At 35.3% G+C, this 18,353-nt stretch overlaps 2 protein-coding genes across 2 annotated transcripts; both read left to right on the top strand.

The window, feature by feature from the left end:
• The first annotated feature begins 226 nt into the window (after nt 1–226).
• On the top strand, nt 227–2,280 carry LOC141400861 (uncharacterized). Its single transcript, XM_073980469.1, has 4 exons — nt 227–337; nt 393–779; nt 839–996; nt 1,060–2,280. The coding sequence occupies exons 1-4, from the start codon at nt 311–313 to the stop codon at nt 1,187–1,189; spliced, it is 702 nt and encodes a 233-aa protein (XP_073836570.1). The 5' UTR covers nt 227–310; the 3' UTR covers nt 1,190–2,280.
• An 11,729-nt stretch (nt 2,281–14,009) lies between these two features.
• On the top strand, nt 14,010–18,353 carry LOC141403090 (uncharacterized). Its single transcript, XM_073985255.1, has 4 exons — nt 14,010–14,039; nt 14,094–14,483; nt 14,544–14,695; nt 18,230–18,353. The coding sequence occupies exons 1-4, from the start codon at nt 14,010–14,012 to the stop codon at nt 18,351–18,353; spliced, it is 696 nt and encodes a 231-aa protein (XP_073841356.1).

The raw sequence follows: 18,353 nt of genomic DNA, 5'->3' as shown, positions 1-18,353 counted from the left end.
GAATTCGGTCTAGAAGTAAATGTGCCAAAATATATCAAAGTCGGTTCAGATTTGGATATATTCCCACATATATTTCTCTCTATTTTCTTGAAAACATGCTTTCTTTACTGATATTAATAAATCTGCTTACACTGTTTTTCATTTACAATAGAATTATTGCACTATATGACTAACCCAATCTAGAAATAGTTTAACAATAAATTCACACAGTATAACCGAAGATAAGATAAACTGCATTTTATAAATTGCCTACAACTAAGAGCAAACTAATTTACATTATTAGTTCTTAGAAATTCAGCAGATACTAAAGATGTTATCGTACGTGAACATTTTTCTTGTAAGTTAAAACTTTTTATTGCTAATCTGAAACAAAGAAATAAAAAAATCTGTAGATTTTTTATTTGTTTCTCACCAAAACTGTAGTTTGGGGAGCAAATTGCAATGTCTGCACAGCTAACCAAGTTGCATGTGTCTCGGAAACCGAATTTCAATTCTGCACAAGCAGTATTCCATCTGGAAGTATAATCACTTGTCCTACTGGTAATATATGTTCGACAACGGCGCCGACTGTTTGTACAACACCTACTCTGGGTTTTCCGGCAACATGTGGCGGTTGCAATGTGTGCTCTACCGACATGAGTTTTGCCTGTACGGGAGTCAACACCTATGCACTGTGTCTGGGAACAACTGTACCTTCCACCACTGCCGTTGGTAGTTGTGGTGCAAATTTGGTGTGTAACATAAATGACCCAAAAATGTGTGTTACTCCGACAGTTACGGTATGAGAAATAAATTTATTTTTGTGTAACCAATATTCAACTTCTTTTTAATTTCTAAGGTAACGGCTACTTGTTCGACAAGCGCTACAGCCAGTCCTACTTTTCCCAGCCTTACACCAAATACAAACTTGCCAACCTATGCCCAGTACTTATGCCAAATTATACGTATAAATGCCAGATTCACTCTCCCGACTGAAGTTGATAACACTTGCAGAAAGTAGGAAGCTCTTACAAATTAATTTATTATTTTATTTAATAGCTATCTTTTTTACAATTCTAGGTATGTTTATTGCTTTCTTACCAAAAATGGCACCTGGTCGGGGCAAATTTATACCTGTGCTGGAACGACCTATTTTGATCCATATTCACGATACTGTGTGGCCACAAGACCAACTGGATGTCCGTTTTAAAGATCAACTAAATCTGTGTTGCTGAATTTTCAAAGGCATTCGATAACATTTAAAAAAAATATTTTTTCTTTTCAAATTATTTTCAGTGTATTCTTACACTCATAATCATAATAGGATATGTGTTGATTTCGATTCATTTCCTTGCTCTCAAACATCTGGGGTTCTACAGGGAAGCATCCTTGGTCCCCTACAATTTAATATTGTTATCAATGATATATACGACTGTTTTAAACATTAAAATTACTTTGTGCATACGATCTCAAAATCTTTTTTTCTACAATAACTTTTGAATTTTGAATTGAATTTGATTAAAGTAATGGACATAGACATTTTTATTAATTCAAAATTTAATGGAGAACAAGTAAAAAAGAATCAGTCTGCTTTGCCGACAGAGATATACCCTATATGAATTGAAAGTTTCATCTATGCACATAGGTTTCAATCAGGATTTTTTTGGGCAAAACCCTATTTTTGAACTTTCGAAATTTTAATTTTTTTCCACAGAATAATAAAAAACACTTCAAGTCATCTTAAAATAATTAGTTTTCGTAAATAACGTTAGTATTCGTTGATTGGCGTAGTACCAAAGTTGACACTTTTTTTTTGTAAAAATAAAACAGACTTTGTGCTGTAAAATATACAATTTTTGTTGTATTGCGTCGCTACATACATAAATATACAGAAGTGAGACCAAAGTTATAATGAATCGGGAAGCTGTTAATGAGAACTTTCATAATATTTACAAAAAGAACGAAGCAAATTGTAAAATTAGCGTAATAAAATCAATGTTTTTTTATATATAGCATTTCCAAATTAAATGAAACCTTTTCCAAATTGAATGAAACTTTTTCCAAATTGAATAAAACCTTTTCCAAATTGAATTAAAACCTTTTCCAAATTAAATGAAACCTTTTCCAAATTAAATGAAACCTTTTCCAAATCAAATGAAACATTTTCCAAATCAAATGAAACCTTTTCCAAATCGAATGAAACCTTTTCAAAATTGAATGAAACCTTTATTTTTATTGAAAAAAAAAACCAGACTATTTTGAAAAGAGAAAGAAATAAAAAATTATATGGCTTTTCAAAAATTTTTTTACTTAAATTCTAATCTTAAGTAATGACATAAAAGTGTAACTCGCTGCATCTTTTGCTTCCTTGCACTTCAACATTTTATCATTTTTGGGCATCAATTAAGAGAGAATTAAGGTTTAAAAAATTGCTAATAATAACAGGGGCTAATGCTATTACCTAATGAAGTGGTTCACGATTTGCTGCATGTGGAATTTTCATTGGACATGGTCATTACTAGACATCGGATTTTAGCATGTTTTTTATTTCTTATCCGATTGGACTTAAATTTTGGATCTAGGCGTTTTGAGGGTCAATTATTCGATATTTGGGGACATATCAAAAATGTGCAAAAAAATATGCAAAAAATATGCAAAATATATACAAAAAATATGCAAAATATATGCAAAAAATATGCAAAATATGCAAAAAATATGCTAAATATGCAAGTCTTTTTTTGACAAAAATCATCAAAAAAGCATTCTAAATTAAGTTTTTTGACGTTTAACATAGTTTTTTTGCAGATTATTATGTTATTTAAACTCTCCAGATATTCCGCCACAGCAATAAATCTAGACTAACAAGACTTAAATCAGTTTTCACAAGGTGAGAAAATGTCAAATAACCCAGCATTTATATTACAACATAATTTGCTTCTTATACAAATGTAGATAGATAATGGAAAAATTTCAAAAACTCAATCAGAAATGTCAAGATCAACGTGTCCAAATATGGTGATAGTTTCTAATCGGCCAAAATTGTCTAGCAGAAAAACAAAGGAGCTAGAGTTAGTCATCGCTATTTTTGTTAAGATAAAAGCGCAATTTTTTCTAGTTTTTGGAAAAAGTGTTCGTTTTTTAGCGCAAAATGGGAAAAGTACTAAAGTACCATTTACGATTCCAGGTTCTGGAATATAACTATAATTAGAAGTATAAGTTTTGAATATCCACATATTAGATTTGCATATATTTTGTAGTGTTCAGTCCTTTATTCAGTATATGCAGACATAAATTGGCAATTTTTGTTCTTTGTGGTCAAAAAACTTCTTTGGAAAAATGCTCTAACTGCCGCTTTAATATTGATGGCATTGTTTTAGTTTAATGCACTAAAAACGCATAATTTTATAATATCGATCTATATTGTACGCATACAACCGCTTAATGCAGAATTGGAAAATGTTCACTCCTCGGCGAAAAGTAATGCATTATTGTTATACCCATCCACGATGAATAATAAGCAAAATGAAGAACGCACAATGATTAGTGCAAAATGACATCACTTAGAAAAACCACACAATTGAGTGGTAGTGGCAAAATAAGTCAAAACCCTTGGAATTGTCTTTAAAATGGAAAAACCACTCACATATTTCTGCTAGAAATGTATTTGGAATGCTAAAAAAATATAGTTCATTCATTCCGGCTACAGGACAACAATTTTGATAACACAGTCGAAAAGTCATAACCCTTTTGTATACACAATTGTTTAATTTATACATGTCCGTGTACTCGATAATTTGTACTAATTATTACCAATTCTTCGAATGGCAGTTGTTTAATGGAGAAGTTGGTAAAAAAATTGTTTCAGCAACATTTAGTAAAAATTATCGAGTACAAAGACAAACCTTTCATGCCACATTAGTCTTGTTGTATAGGATATAAATAAATATATTAAGAAAAATATTCGCCGCAATATTGTCATTAAAGTTGCCAAATGCACTATACACCTAAAAGGCAAAGATTTCAAGGAATATAAGTTTACAAAACGATGTCTCTAGGTTTGCTTACAACCTTATGTAAACTTTAAAAGCGCCATATTTCTAGCACTACTTTCACAATCTGATTGGTTTTTTCTTTTTCCGGATTGTCGAGTAGAAAAATCTCACTATTTTTTACACGTAGAGCACTTTCATTTAAGTGTTCGTTATTAGCAATTACAATTTAAAAAAGTATTATTATATAACTTCCACGAGCGATTCAATCACGAGCACCGCCATGCGGCCCGAATTTATACGCCTTTTTAGCGGGGGATGATGACATCGCTCATTCTTATGCTGCATCTCGATACGTTTAACTATACTGATGTCGTTGTATAGCTGATACAGCTCGTGGTTCATACGACGTCGATATTCACCAACTTCCACAGTCGGTCCGAGCTCAATGGACGCATTGCGCGTCGACACCATCAACTTGGTCCCACTTTAGCAGATTGTCCTTCGACCTTCATAAAGGTATCCGTTACTTCTTTTACTGATCGTTCCATGATGTCTATATCATCAGCATAAGGAAGTAACATGTGGCTATTGGTGTAGATTGTGCCACTTTTTTTGACGTTTGCCTCTCGTATAACCTTTTCTAGCATGATGTTGAAAAGATCACACGAAAGGCTGTCTCCTTGCCTGAAACCGCTTTCTGTACAAAACTCTTCGGAGAGGTTCTTTCTTATTTTAACTGTAGATCTTGTGTCAGTTAGAGTCATTTTACAAACCCGAATGAGCATTGCGGGGATACCAAATTCTGACATGGCTTGGAATACCATCGAACGCAGCGGGCTTTCGAAGGCTGCTTTATAATCGACAAAAAGGTGGTAGGTGTCGATCTGCATCTCTTGGGTCTTCTCCAGGATTTGCCGCAGGGTAAATATCTGGCCGATGGTGGACTTACCAGGTCTAAAGCCCCATTGGTAAGGTCCAATTATTTGACCATGGGCTTTAGTCGTTCGCCCAATATCCCTGACACTATCTTGTAGGCGATAAATAAATCATATAAAATAATTTATTTTCCTTACAATTCGTTAATCCGAACAATTTGATAATTCGGACACCGCCGAAACCTGTGGTGTAGGGATTATCGCGAATGTACTGCATATATGCACAGTGGTGGCACTTACATGGGAAAGTGTGACAAAAATACATCTAAATGCTATATCGAACTGAAATTGTTTTCAATGGGTCATAGTGACCTAAAACACTCTACGTAAAATATTGAGGTCCTCGGTCCATAACTTCGCGTGTTTCCCATGAAACGAATCATCTTGAATTTAAGTATTTTACTGTTACCAAGACATTGTTCAACCAAATTTGCTGTAATCCGGTACCAGGAGTTATTATTGTATTGTGCATCCCCACGAAAAATTTTCAGTATTGGTCCATGATTTGGTTTACTCCCCAATGATTTATATATCGATTTATTTGGGCAGATGTCAACCAAATATTCTAAGCGACTATATTCTTATAATGTTCTCAGACTTCAGAACATTATCTTATAAAGAAACGTCGTATCGGTCCACTTTTGACCACAGCCTCCATATAGGGTTTCCATCTTTTTTTGTACTTTATAAGATTTAACCACATTTGTCTGCAGAATTACTTGTAATAATGCATTTTTTTACTCAATGCGGGGAAAAATCTCCACTTTTTAGCGTGGTCCAACATTAGGGTGTCCAAAAAATAAAATAAATTATTTGTTAAAATGATTACCCCCAAATCTTTTTTCGCGAGTTTTCATTACAGGTCTAAGTTACCATGACCATAGAAATCGCTAATAGCACAAAAAACGTTATATTGAAACCAAATTTAAGAAAGGATAATACAATTACTTAAAAGTATTCCAAAAAATATAAATTCAGCAACTATAAAAGGGTGTTAAACTTTTGGTCATAACTGCCAAAACCGCAAATTTCCGCAAAAAGTCTATACAGTTTTGAAATCAACAGGCGCTAGGCTACAATTTGGCACTAGTGGCCATTTGTTCGAATTTGTTGAAAGTGACTAAAAGTTTAAGGAAATCCATACATCTATATTAAATAATTTCATTTTTACCAATATTATAACCAAAATATTTGGCAACCCTTGCGATTTAGAGGAATTTTCATAACTAGAAAAATGAAGCTTAGGCTATTTACTTAATGAGTCATCTTAAGTTAAGGCGTTAAAAATAGTCCTTTGTTTCATAAATTCGCCTAGAATATAAGTATTTTTTCTCATTTTTAAATACATATTTTTCTTCAAAATTAGTCATGTTCATGAGGCGTTTTCTCCTTAAGAACCGCGAAAAATGGAAAAAATAAGTTGAGTTTCTAAAAATTTGGAATGTTTTGAAGCTATTTGCATTTTTAAATTTTTGAAACGACGACATGATTTTTTTGATTTTTGTCGTTTGGCGCATCCACTGTGATATGGGAGCAATATTCAAATCTGAATCGATTCTTACCAAAATAGGGATCGCCCTAGGGCCAAAAAAAACCCCCAATTTTTATGCGAAGTGGTCTATAAATGTGACCTGGATAAGTGCGAATCTATGCAGATCATCAAAAGGTACTGTGGGTCTATTTCGTTTCTATTTGCATGTTGCAAACTCATTCACTAAGACATAATACCCTTAGGGTATTAAAATATAGTTATCAGTGAAATCATGAATAAAAATTCCGTGCAGAATTTGTTTCCTTTCCCCAATTTCACAATTTTTTATTTCCGTATTTATGCCCAAAAAGGGAATATTTGTGTCGATTCGACTAGAATACGCCATAATGAAGCGAATCTAGTAGTTTTCAACTTTTAACAAATATTGATTTTAAAAGGATTTCACTTTTTAAAATTATTTTCCGTGTGGAAAATTCAGAGGGAAATATTCATGATGGCACCGTATATATTTTTTATATGCTTTTAATAAAATATGAACGATTTTATGTAATATTCAATATTTTCTTAGCCTTAATTTCTAGCTCATTTGTTATTCTGTCAGACAATTTTGGCCGAGCAGAAACTATCAACATATTTGGATACGTACATTTTGACATTTCTGATTGAGTTTTTGAACAAATTTGTATTAGAAAGCAACTTATGTTGTAATAAGAAGGCTGGGTTATAGGAAATTTTCTAAGTCTTTTAGTCCAGATTTAATGCTGTGGCGGAATAATAATTAATAACATGATAATCTGCAAAGAAATCGACGTTTAACGGCAATAAACTTAATTTAAAACACTTTTTGATGACTTTCCAAATTTAATTTGATGATTTTTGTCAAAAAAATTACTTGCATATTTTTTGCATATCTTGTGCATATGCAAAATATGCAAATATGCAAAAAAATAAAAAATATGAGTCTGTCATTGCATTCAGTTTTCTTCAAAACGAATTTTGGTCCAATCAGAATTTTCGTATCTTTATTAATAAAAAATATGCAAATATGCAAAATCCGATGTCTAGTCATCGGACGTGATTGAGCAACAGCTCAATCAACAGGACTGCTCCAATTATGTAAGGAACATGTCCATTGAGAATTCCCTAAGCAGCAAATCGTGAACCACTTCATTAAGTAATACAATTAGCCCCTGTTATTATTTGGAATTTTTTAAAGCTAAATTCTCTCTTTAGCATTATTTAGCTATAACCTTAATTGATGCCAAAAAATTATTAAATGTATAAGTGCAAGGAAGCAAAACATGCAGCGAGTTACACTTTTATATCATTACTTAAGATTGGAATTTAAGTAAAAAATTGTTGAAAACCCATATAATTTTTTATTTCTTTCTCTTTTCAAAATAGTCCGGTTTTTTTTCCTTCAATAAAAATAAAGGTTTCATTCAATTTTGAAAAGGTTTCATTTGATTTGGAAAAGGTTTCATTTAATTTGGAAAAGGTTTCATTTAATTTGGAAAAGGTTTCATTCAATTTGGAAAAGGTTTCATTCAGTTTGGAAAAGGTTTCGTTTAATTTGGAAATGCTATATATTGAAAATTATTTTTTACAAATATTTTTTATATATATTTAAAATTTAAAAAAAAAATGTCCAAATATGTCCACCTCCAAATCGAATTTGAAAGATAGCAGGGGGTCTGTACTAATAAATTCTGAAGTTAAATCGTGCTCAAATTTGCCACAGTTAAAATAAAGTGGATTTATCTATTTTAAGATGGGAGAATTTTTTGTAAATACCTGTTGTGACTGTACGTACTATCCAATTGAAATAGAACGGTAATACCCACATCTATCAACCGATTTTCCTTAAAATTCATATTTGAGGGTTTCAGAGTGCAGAAAACAAGTATGTATAATTTTTATACCCTATACCACAATGTGGAAAAGGGTATTATAAGTTTGTTTTGGTAAAAATTCATGTAACACCGCGAAATATTCGTCGGAGACCCCCAATGTGGTATACCAATCTTCATATCTCGACGAGATAAAGCGATTTTGAGATGTGTGTCTGTCCGTCCGTCCGTCTGTACATTATAAATAGTAAACACGCTCCAGGCCGCAATTATGGACCGATCGTCACGAAAGGGTTCAGATCAGAATAGATCCCTATTCTTATTGGTGATGATCGTGAAATATTTAGCGGGTGAAATGGACCAAAAACATAATATTTATCCAATTTTCTAGCGGCTCTGTAGGTCTCAATAATAGTCCGATCAACGCGTAATTTTAAATAAGGTAAGAGTATATCACAATGGAGAAGCTTGCAATTTGAGATGGAGATCGGATAATATTTAGAGGGTTAATGGACCAAAAATTTTGTGTGAAAATTGTGAAAATTTTTAATATACAGCTTATATCTTAATTCCTGGAAGTGACATTCCGGACAAGTGAGATATACTTGAAAGTGGAACGCTTGACCTTTCAATTGATGTCAATTATGTTGGTGTGCATGATCAAATAACAGAGTTACAGACTAATATATTCCGTTATTTGTTTGTAGTGTAATAATAAACTCGCTAGAAGTCGCAATTATACATCAATAGTCACGAAATTTTGCACCGGGTAAGAGTATAGGTCGAAAAAGATGGCTACAATTTTGAATGATGATCTGATATTCTTTAGCGGGTGAAATGGACCATTACTTTTGTATGAAAAATATAAAAATTTAGTTTTGGTCGATATTTTAATTCCTTGAGGACATACATATTTCGCAAAGTAGCCTACGTATGGAAAAAAACTGCTGACCTTTCCTCTGATGTAAATTGCAATAAAGAGTTTGCTAGATAACGGGCCTACTGCCTAATATATAATGGGTTCTGTGTAGAGAACCACATTTTTATTCCATGCTTCATATTGTCTATCCATAAGTTTATGTAACACCACGAAATATTCGTCTTAGACCCCTTATTTGGTATGCCAAAATTCATATCTCGACGAGATAAAGCGATTTAGCGATTTGTGTCCGTCCATTAAAAATTGTAAACAAGCTTAAGGTCGTAATTATGGACCGATTGTAACGAATTTTTTAAGGAGGTTGGGTTCGGGCCAGAATAGAAATGATTAGTTTTTGGTGATGACCGTGAAATGTGATGACCGTGTCAGGTGATGAAATGGACCAAAAACAAAATTTTAACCAATTTTGTAGCGGCTCTGTAGGTCAAAATAATAACCCGCAAAATTTTAAATAAAGTTTGGGTTTATGATGAAGAAGAAGCGTACCAAACAACGTGAAGATCAGATAATACTTAGCGGGTTAAATGGACTGAAACTCTTTTGTGAAATTGGTAAAAATTTCAATAACGTAGCGGTTAAACTACGGAAGTAGTAGTACTACAAAAGTGGGTTTCTTTGCATTTTAGTTTGTGTAAACTAAATTTTCCTTTCCTGCTACAAAAATGTCTTTGTCATGCTAGATAACTTTTTGGTTTTGGTCATAAGTATTATACATTACATCTCTGATATTTGATAATTAAATTTTCACAATCATTGAAAAGAAGTTCCGTGGAGAGCGATTGTCCAGGGACAGTGGTATAGGGTATCCCATGGTCGGCTCCGTCCGACTATAGACTTTTCTTACTTGTTTTAAAATAGGTCCATTTTTTGTCATAGCCCTCACATAAAAGTACCGTCCGATTTTGGATATTTTGTGGATTTTAGCGACACTTTATGGCCGATTCGGCTGAAATTTGGTATTTTGACCTTTTGAAAGATATGAATCTTTCGTATTAAAAATTATAAACATAGGTCAATGTTTTGGTTTAGACCCCACACAACGGGACCACCCTGTTCAACAAATTTTGGCAGTTTTTGGTCATTTTGGTCGATAAAACGTAAGAATTGCTGTTTGTACACATTTATTATAAATAATAATTAATTTCAATACAAAATGGACGTTGAAATAGTTTGGACAGATCGAATGTATTTAGGGTCTTTTCAGAAATTTGTGACTCTTTTTAGTCTTTTGAACTTGCCGACAAAAATGTGGACTAGGATTAAAGTTAAAATTTGTTGAGGAGGAGGTACTTGAAGGAATGGACCGACAAAATCCAATATGGAAGTGGATCTTATGTTAGGAGTCATATCTTTTCATAGATAACGCGTCCACTACTCATTTCGTATAACTTTTTGACCGGTATGCCAGGAAGCATACTACCGCTGTAAACAGGACCACAACGAACAGCATCTGTATACATTTCCGAAGGATCTTCGAACAGGCCCTAAATTGCACTTAGACACAAATATTGAAGTTTTGTGGGGGAGTTGACCTAAGGAGAGAACCGATATGGACCATTTTAGAAGTTAAACTAAATTTAGACAACATATTAGGAGATCCAAAGTTTGGACCAAATTGGTTGCCGCGTTCAAGAGAGACATAATGTATACCATTTTTGTGACATTTTAAATATTGCCCCGTTCAAGAGAGACACCATGTATACCATTTTTGTGACATTTTTAAATATTGGAGGGAAGTACCGGAAGTTGTGAACCGGTATTGCTCATCTTAGAACTGAAACTGGACAAAATATGACGAAGTCCACATTTTGGACGAAATCGGTTGATCGGTCAGAGAGTTATCGTGCTCTCCAGCCATTACATATGGTGCCATAGGAGATTTTTTTACAACTTGCCCTTGAAAAAACTTTTACCGTTGTAAGTGAACTTAGACCCGAAGGTACCCGAAGGAGTGGACAATTAAAGTTCATATTCGAACCTGATCTATTGGCGCAGTGAATACAAGTTGATACAACAAAAATCAAAGCGATTCGAGAGCTGGTCCTAAACTGAACTTCTTCAAAATTTTGTGTGGGCTCTAACACAGATTCCCGCTGGAAAATGCGGGTTTGCCGATGGGGCTGCGCTAAGGGGGTCTTACGTACTAGACAGTTTAGTTATTTCCGGCAGGCTGTTTTGGAGCTTTTAGGCCATTATCTCAGGAAGTATGAACTATCCCTCGAAAAAAATTGTAACGCCTTAATAGGGTCGTAATGGTATCCGGCTGAAAAAATTTGAATATTGACTACATCGGAACACTCTTTCGGGTACCTCCCACAAAAAGTTTGGAAAGCGTGCAGTTTAAGGACTCGTCTGGAATCGTTTTTACATTTCTGGCAACATGCTGTTTATGCGGTCCTAGTAAAAACGGTGCATTTTTTTCCTGGGCGAATCCATACTTTCTGAGGAATTAGCCCAAAAACTCATAATACCTCGAAGTCAGAACTATTGTGTTGTTGTTGTAACAGTGTTTGTTATTATGTTTGTATGTTCGTTCTTCTGTTCAATCTGGCTCTGGGTCTACTTCCAGTTCCAGGAAAGTGGCTGCTTCGATGGGATTTAACCACAGATCCACTGGACTTAGATGAGTAGGTTTGGCTGGGAAGTTGAAAAGGTGTTTTGTGTCGTGCGGGCCACATACTGGGCAGATATTTTGCACGGCGCGGTCGATTTCCGCCCAATAAGAATTTAGGCAATACAATATCCCGAACGTAGATGAGCCAAAACTACTCTAGTTTGTCGTGGCAGCTGACGCTCCACAGCTGCAATAGATGGGGGATGTATTTCGAGGACTTTATTCACACTATAATTGCTTAAGGCCTTAGCAACTGCATCCGTGTGAATACTATTTAAACCTGGTTGATATGGTCCACTGAAGATTTAAGGATGCAGCCTGTTGCTCTTCTCATGGCGGCATTCTGGCAAGTTTGTTTGTTTCGTATCACATAATCTCTGGGACCAGACTGGCGCTGGTTAGCTTACCACAGACCGACCTATCGTGTTATATGTGGTCAACAAGGTTTCTTTATCTGCACCCCAAGTGCTGCCGGCTAGGGACTAGAGGACTTTGTTCCTACTTTTCAGTCTGTAGCAGATAGCTGTAGCGTCGAATGTGACCCCCTAAACTTTTGGGGCAGTTTGTGGTCGGAATTCTGCTACCGTCGACCACGACATTCAATTCTCTTTCAAACTGCGCTGTCCATGTGGTGAACAGAGTGGCTGTTGATTTTGTGGCGGAAATCTGCATATTCCTCGAATGGAAAAAGGTGGTAAGATCGGTTAACAACTATTTAAGTCTCTCACAGATGTCATCAGGATAGGTACCCGACGCCAGGATCGTGCAATCATCCGCATACGTTGACTATCCAACGTTTCAAGCTTGGCCGGAGGGTTGTCTGCTCAATGTCCTCAAACAGCGTGGAGTGCCTGACTATATCAAAGGCTTTTGTAAGTCAAGCGCCACCATCCTTGAGTCCTTGACAAATATGTGTGGTAATGGCGTGCAGCGCAGTTGTCATGCTGTGCTGCTTACGGAATCCATGCTGAAGATCGGCAACTTGATAGCTATTTCTGATACTGGGGAGGACTAAAGCCTCAAGGGTCTTAGCTACGAGCGACAAAAGCGAAATCGGCCTGTACGATTCACGTTTGCTGGCAAGGGCTTCCGTAGTGGGACACCCTGCCCATTTTCCAGACTTCGGGAACAATGAGGGTGGATAGCGACAAGTTGAGAACTTTAGTCAGATACTCAACTATCGGAAGACTGGTGTTAAAGGCTGCATGTGCGGTTGTTGTCGAGGGCGAGGGAGTTTCGTAATCCGATGACGACTCACTGGGGACTGTATTCACAGGATGAGCAACATAGTCCCTGTCGTAGTCCCTCACGTGGACAAGTTCAGAGCAACCCCTTAGATGCACCCACTCCTGAAATCTATTGCATCTCACCGAAGGATGGATGTGGGTGAAGATGCGGATGTGACAAACCGAGCACAAATATATTGGTCCTGGGTTTTCCTCCGTACCGAAACGGACCAAAAGGATTCGGAGCAGGCAATCCGGGATATGCTGCTCCGAACACAGAAAAACGAAACAAATACAAACATATGTACACTGAGGTGGCAGCCGCTGGCCGGAACAATGATGTTGTGTAGTTCCGGGTCAATCCGGTACAAAGAACCCGCTATGCTTCTTTTCTTTATGTCTGTGGCTGAGGGTATATCTCTGACGGCGCAGCTGACTGATACTTTCTTATTAGTTTTTGTTATCATTTGATAATGCGGACAACTCGATAATTCGGAGACCGTCAAAACATGTGGTGCCCTGATGATCGAGATTATACAATACTTCTAATACCAAGTTTCGCAGTTTTAGCTTACCCCTTGTCTGATAATAATTAGCAAATTTGCATTCAATGACCTTGTTAGTTAGTAACCATAATCATCATAATCATTTTCCTTATGCGAAAATAATCCCCTTTGCTTTTTCGAAGATTTTTTCTCTAAGCACTACAAGTAGTCCCTCTCAAATACCATGGTTTTGAGCCATAAAACCACACTGGTACTATTCGTTAATCTGTTCAATGTCAAAACCGTATGATTTCTTAAATCGTTCATTTTTGAAATGCCGACCTTGGAGAAGATTATGTTTGTTCTAATAAATTAAATTATATTTTGGCATTAATAAAATGATTATAAAGATAAAGAATGTTTGTAGAAATTTAAAGTATATATTCGGCATCAACATGCACAATCTACACATTAAGAAGACTAAAGCAGGGCAAAAATGGAGCATCACTTTGCCCAAATAAGAACAGTAAGATTTTTAACAAAACACTCACACAAAAATACCTAATAAAATGTATTTAAGTTCTTTGTAGTTTTCATTTGCATTTTCTTGCAAATAAATGCTGAATGTAATATCTGCTCGACGACGACACAAATTGCATGCGTATCGGAGACACAGTATCAAATTTGCGCCAATGGAATACCCACAGGATCGGTAAACTCCTGTCCAAATGATTATATTTGCTCTACAGCAACTACTGTAACTTGTAATCCCCGATCATCGAATATTGTGCCAAGCTGCAGTAGTTGCAATGTCTGTGATGCCACGCAGACTTTTGCTTGTACTGGTCGTAATACTTACGCTTTGTGCCTTGGTACAAATACTCCCTCAGCCACTGCTACTGGAGACTGTGGACCAGATTTATTGTGTAACATAGATTTGCCACAAATATGTGGTACAGCCGAAAGCGGGGTAAACAATTCTTTGTGGCCAGGTTAAGGAACTGGAATCTTATTTTTCACATCTTTTTAGGTTTCGCCCACATGTTCATCTAATGACGAGAATAATAACATAATTTGTTGTGGATCCATAACGCTTTCCGAGTATGCCCAGCGATATTGTCAGATGCTACAAATAAATAGTCGATTTTCGGTTCCGGCAGAAATTGATAGTACCTACCAGAAGTAAGTAAAACTTGTATATGTTATGATGATTAACATTTTTATACTCTCCACCATAATATGGAGGGTATATTAAGTTTGTCATTCTGTTTGTAACTCATCGAAATAATCATTTGCGACCCTATAATATATATGAAGAAAAGACAAAATTTTTTAGTTTTCCATTAAAAAAAATTAAAAAAATTTTTTTTAAGCTACATGAAAGATTTTTGGTACATAGTTTGGTACATCTGTTCGTGATACTAATTTTGGTTGTTGCGTTCAAAAGTTATGGCGGTTTCAATTCTGATAAAAAGAAAAAAATCTTTAAAAGACTGTAATCATTATATTGAGAAACTCTCTTAATTAGGGGCTCCCTACATACTATATGTTTACTGAGGTCCCATAACATTAGTGAAAAAGTTGTGTATTTTCGCGGAAATTAGGAAAGAATTCCAAACAATTGGTAGTTTGCAACTTGTTCTAATAAAATTCAAGCTGTTTATGCATCTGAAAAATATATAAAAAATATGTACGTAATCTATACATCGCGAAGATTCAAATGAAACCAAAACTATACAAATTCGTTTAGTGGTTTTCATATTATAGCGAAAACAAAAAAATATATTGAGGAAATTTATAAAATTTTTGTAAGAGAAAATATTTATTAAAATTTATTTTGTGAGTTAGTTGAACAAAATGTAAGAAAAATAGGTCGGAGTTTTTCTTCTATTTTAGTTAAATTCCACGCAATAAATCCCATTTTTTATTCTAATCACTTCTCGAAAACACGCTAACATCTAGCAGAAGATATGAATATCTTTCAAATAAATATTGGGTTCCTTTAAATGGGGTATAATCTTGAAATAAAATTGTATCGGGTAATGTTCATTTTGAAATGCGTGTAAAGCGCGAAATCCTCAAAATCACTTAATGCGCATGCGGTTTACCAATACAGCGAATTCTTCTCTTTTAATTTGTACACATTTGCCAGGATTTACTTTGGCCGCTAAGATGTAGCATCGTATGCAGTTTAGTGTGCAACAAACTGTATAACGCTTTTATTTTGCACAAAGTGCATACACTTTTTATGCGCATCCGATTTCACTATCAACCGTGAAAAAATACATCGATCTAAACATATTTCAATAAAATCCATCAAGAACCGTGGATGTAGCATCACACAGTATTTTTTGGATAAATCGGATACAGCTCCCACGCCACTAAATTTTTCAAACCGCTGTTTTCGCACAAACGCGAGTGATGATTCACTTTCTTCATTGAAATGGAAACGATCCACATAAAACGCGAATTAGTCAGCGATATTTTGAAAAACATTTTTCGAAAATTTTTCAATTTTTGCAGTAGCAATTTCCGCCGTTCTAGTAGATGGATTTTTATGATCTGTAATTCATATGATCCGAATCGTCGAAAAACTAAAATATCGCGGGGTACCAGCACACTCAAAACGATATTGTAAATACTGTACCCAAAAAATAGATTTTTTAGAAAAAATATCACACTAAATTTTGGCCTTTGGCAGTAGATTACTCTGCTGCTGTGTGGGCTACATATATATATCAGATTATGCAAAATCGCGAGTTCTTTAATCCTATAATTGGTTTTTCGAAATATCCGAATGCGCGTCCCAGTTTCATAAAAAATACAAAAAACACCTGAAATCCGGCTTCAAAATGTCAGCATCCATAAAAGGTGGATGCAGTGGAAATTTTGGAAAGTGATACATTAGAAGTGTAATCTTCATTTTGTATTCTCCTACTTTTACTTTGGACAGATGTCCGTCATTTGAATGGTTTAATCAGAAATCGAATAGCAATGTAAAAAACCTGTTTAGCTTCGACGTTTTTTACCTATGTTTTTTCCTTTACGCGGTCGTAACTACCACGTAAATTAAATTTTTTTGCTAAATTTTTGAACTTTGTACAAAAACATCTAAAATAATCCAGCAATAGTCATAGTTACTGGTAAACTACAATAGTTCGCGTATTATAATAGTGCAAACCTTGGCTTCATGGAAACTAAAAAATTTTGACTTTTCCTCATATATATTTATTCTTGATCAGCGTAAAATTCCGTCTGTCTGCCCGTCCGTCTGTTGTAATCACGCTATCTTCCGAATGAAATTTTGTACCAGTGTTCACCAGCAACAACAAATTCAACCGCTGCGTTTGTGTTGGGCACACACACGAGATTATCTATCCCTCTCTAGATAAACATCGTATGCGTTAATTCATTGCTAAAACAAAGAAGATGATCGGTGGTGAGAGTATCGTTGAAACTCACCACAATTTAGATTGTGTGTGTTCACACGGACACGGCTTGCGAGCCCAGTGGTGATTACCACTGACTTAAACGGACTTTAACGGCCCACGATTTGGTATAGCCCCATAAAACGGTACCGCCCGATTTCAGACACTTTGACGTTTAGAATTCCCAGTAAGCAAGAAACTTCTCCATCAAAAATTATGGAAATAGGTCCACGTTTTCTTATAGTCACGATATAGCGGTACCGCCCGATTTCCGGTATTTTGACGTTTTAAGCTACATGTTCCTGCCAAATTAGCTATAATTTGGCATTTAGGGTTCTCAGTGATAAAAAAAAACTTCTCCACAAAAAGTAATGGACATAGGTCCACGCTTTGGTACAGCCCTCATATAGCGGCACCGGCCGATTTCAGCTATTTTTACGCTTTTAGCTACATTTTCCAGACCGGCTATACTTTGACATTTAGGGTTTCCAACGACCAAGAAACTTCTCCACCAGAAATTGTGGGCATAGGTTTTCTTGTAGCACCCATATGACGGTACCGTCCGATTTCCGTTATTTAGAAGTTTTTAGCTACATGTTCAGGCCGAATTGGCTATAATTTGGCATTTAGGGTTTCTAGAGGTCAAGTGACTTCTCCAGCTAAAATTGTGTGCATAGGTACTTTCGCAACAGAAAGAAAACTAATAATTCAATTCAATTTCATGGTGGAGGCTATAAAATGTTCGGCCCGGCCGAACTTAACCCTTTTTAACTGGTTTAATTATTTGTTGTAAGGGGTATAATGTCTTTGTGGTGGTTCCTTTTAGAGATATATGTACATAGAATCCCTTTCTGAGTCGATTAATGTACATATGTCCGTCGTCCGTCCATGTAATTTTCTTTTCAAAGTACAGCTCGTATTTATTATCCGATTCAGTTGATAATTGGAGGAGGGGGGGTGTCATTTTTTAGTCATAGGAAGAACGCTTTTGCTTTTGGTTCAGATTTGGATTTAGCTCCCACATATATTTTTGTCCGGTTTTAGGTGTTTGATGAAATTTTAAATGTGCGACGGATTTTGGACAAGAAATAAATTTGTAAATTACTTTGAAAACGGCTCAGATTTGGATATATCACCCATATATGTTTAACCGATTTCATGTATTTGAAGGTGGTGTAGGGTATCATATAGTTGGCTCCGACCGACTTTGATCCTTTTCTTACCGATCTTTAATTATTGTTGTTATTGTTATTTTTTCTGTAATTTATAACTTCTTTTTCAATTTCAGCTACATTTACTGCTTCCTCACATCCAGTGGTACATGGTCTGGCCAGGTATATACGTGTGCCGGTAGTACATATTTCGATCAACACTCTAAATATTGTGTAGCCAAAAAACCAACAGAGTGTTAA

The sequence above is a fragment of the Musca autumnalis genome, unplaced genomic scaffold (assembly GCF_047663935.1).
Source record: "Musca autumnalis isolate F117 unplaced genomic scaffold, ASM4766393v1 scaffold_4, whole genome shotgun sequence".
Taxonomy (NCBI): Eukaryota; Metazoa; Arthropoda; class Insecta; order Diptera; family Muscidae; genus Musca; species Musca autumnalis.
Note: the sequence above shows the minus strand (reverse complement) of the source record. Positions and strands in the feature narration are given on the sequence as shown.

Bases quoted from the DNA above. Each gene is read 5' to 3' on its own strand.
- LOC141403090 (XM_073985255.1), top strand. From the start codon at position 14,010: ATGGAGCATCACTTTGCCCAAATAAGAACA. The intron at 14,040-14,093 runs GTAAGATTTTTA...AATGTATTTAAG, and splicing joins ACTTTGCCCAAATAAGAACA to TTCTTTGTAGTTTTCATTTG. The intron at 14,484-14,543 runs GTAAACAATTCT...ACATCTTTTTAG, and splicing joins GTGGTACAGCCGAAAGCGGG to GTTTCGCCCACATGTTCATC.
- LOC141400861 (XM_073980469.1), top strand. From the start codon at position 311: ATGTTATCGTACGTGAACATTTTTCTT. The intron at 780-838 runs GTATGAGAAATA...TTAATTTCTAAG, and splicing joins GTGTTACTCCGACAGTTACG to GTAACGGCTACTTGTTCGAC. The intron at 997-1,059 runs GTAGGAAGCTCT...TTACAATTCTAG, and splicing joins GTTGATAACACTTGCAGAAA to GTATGTTTATTGCTTTCTTA.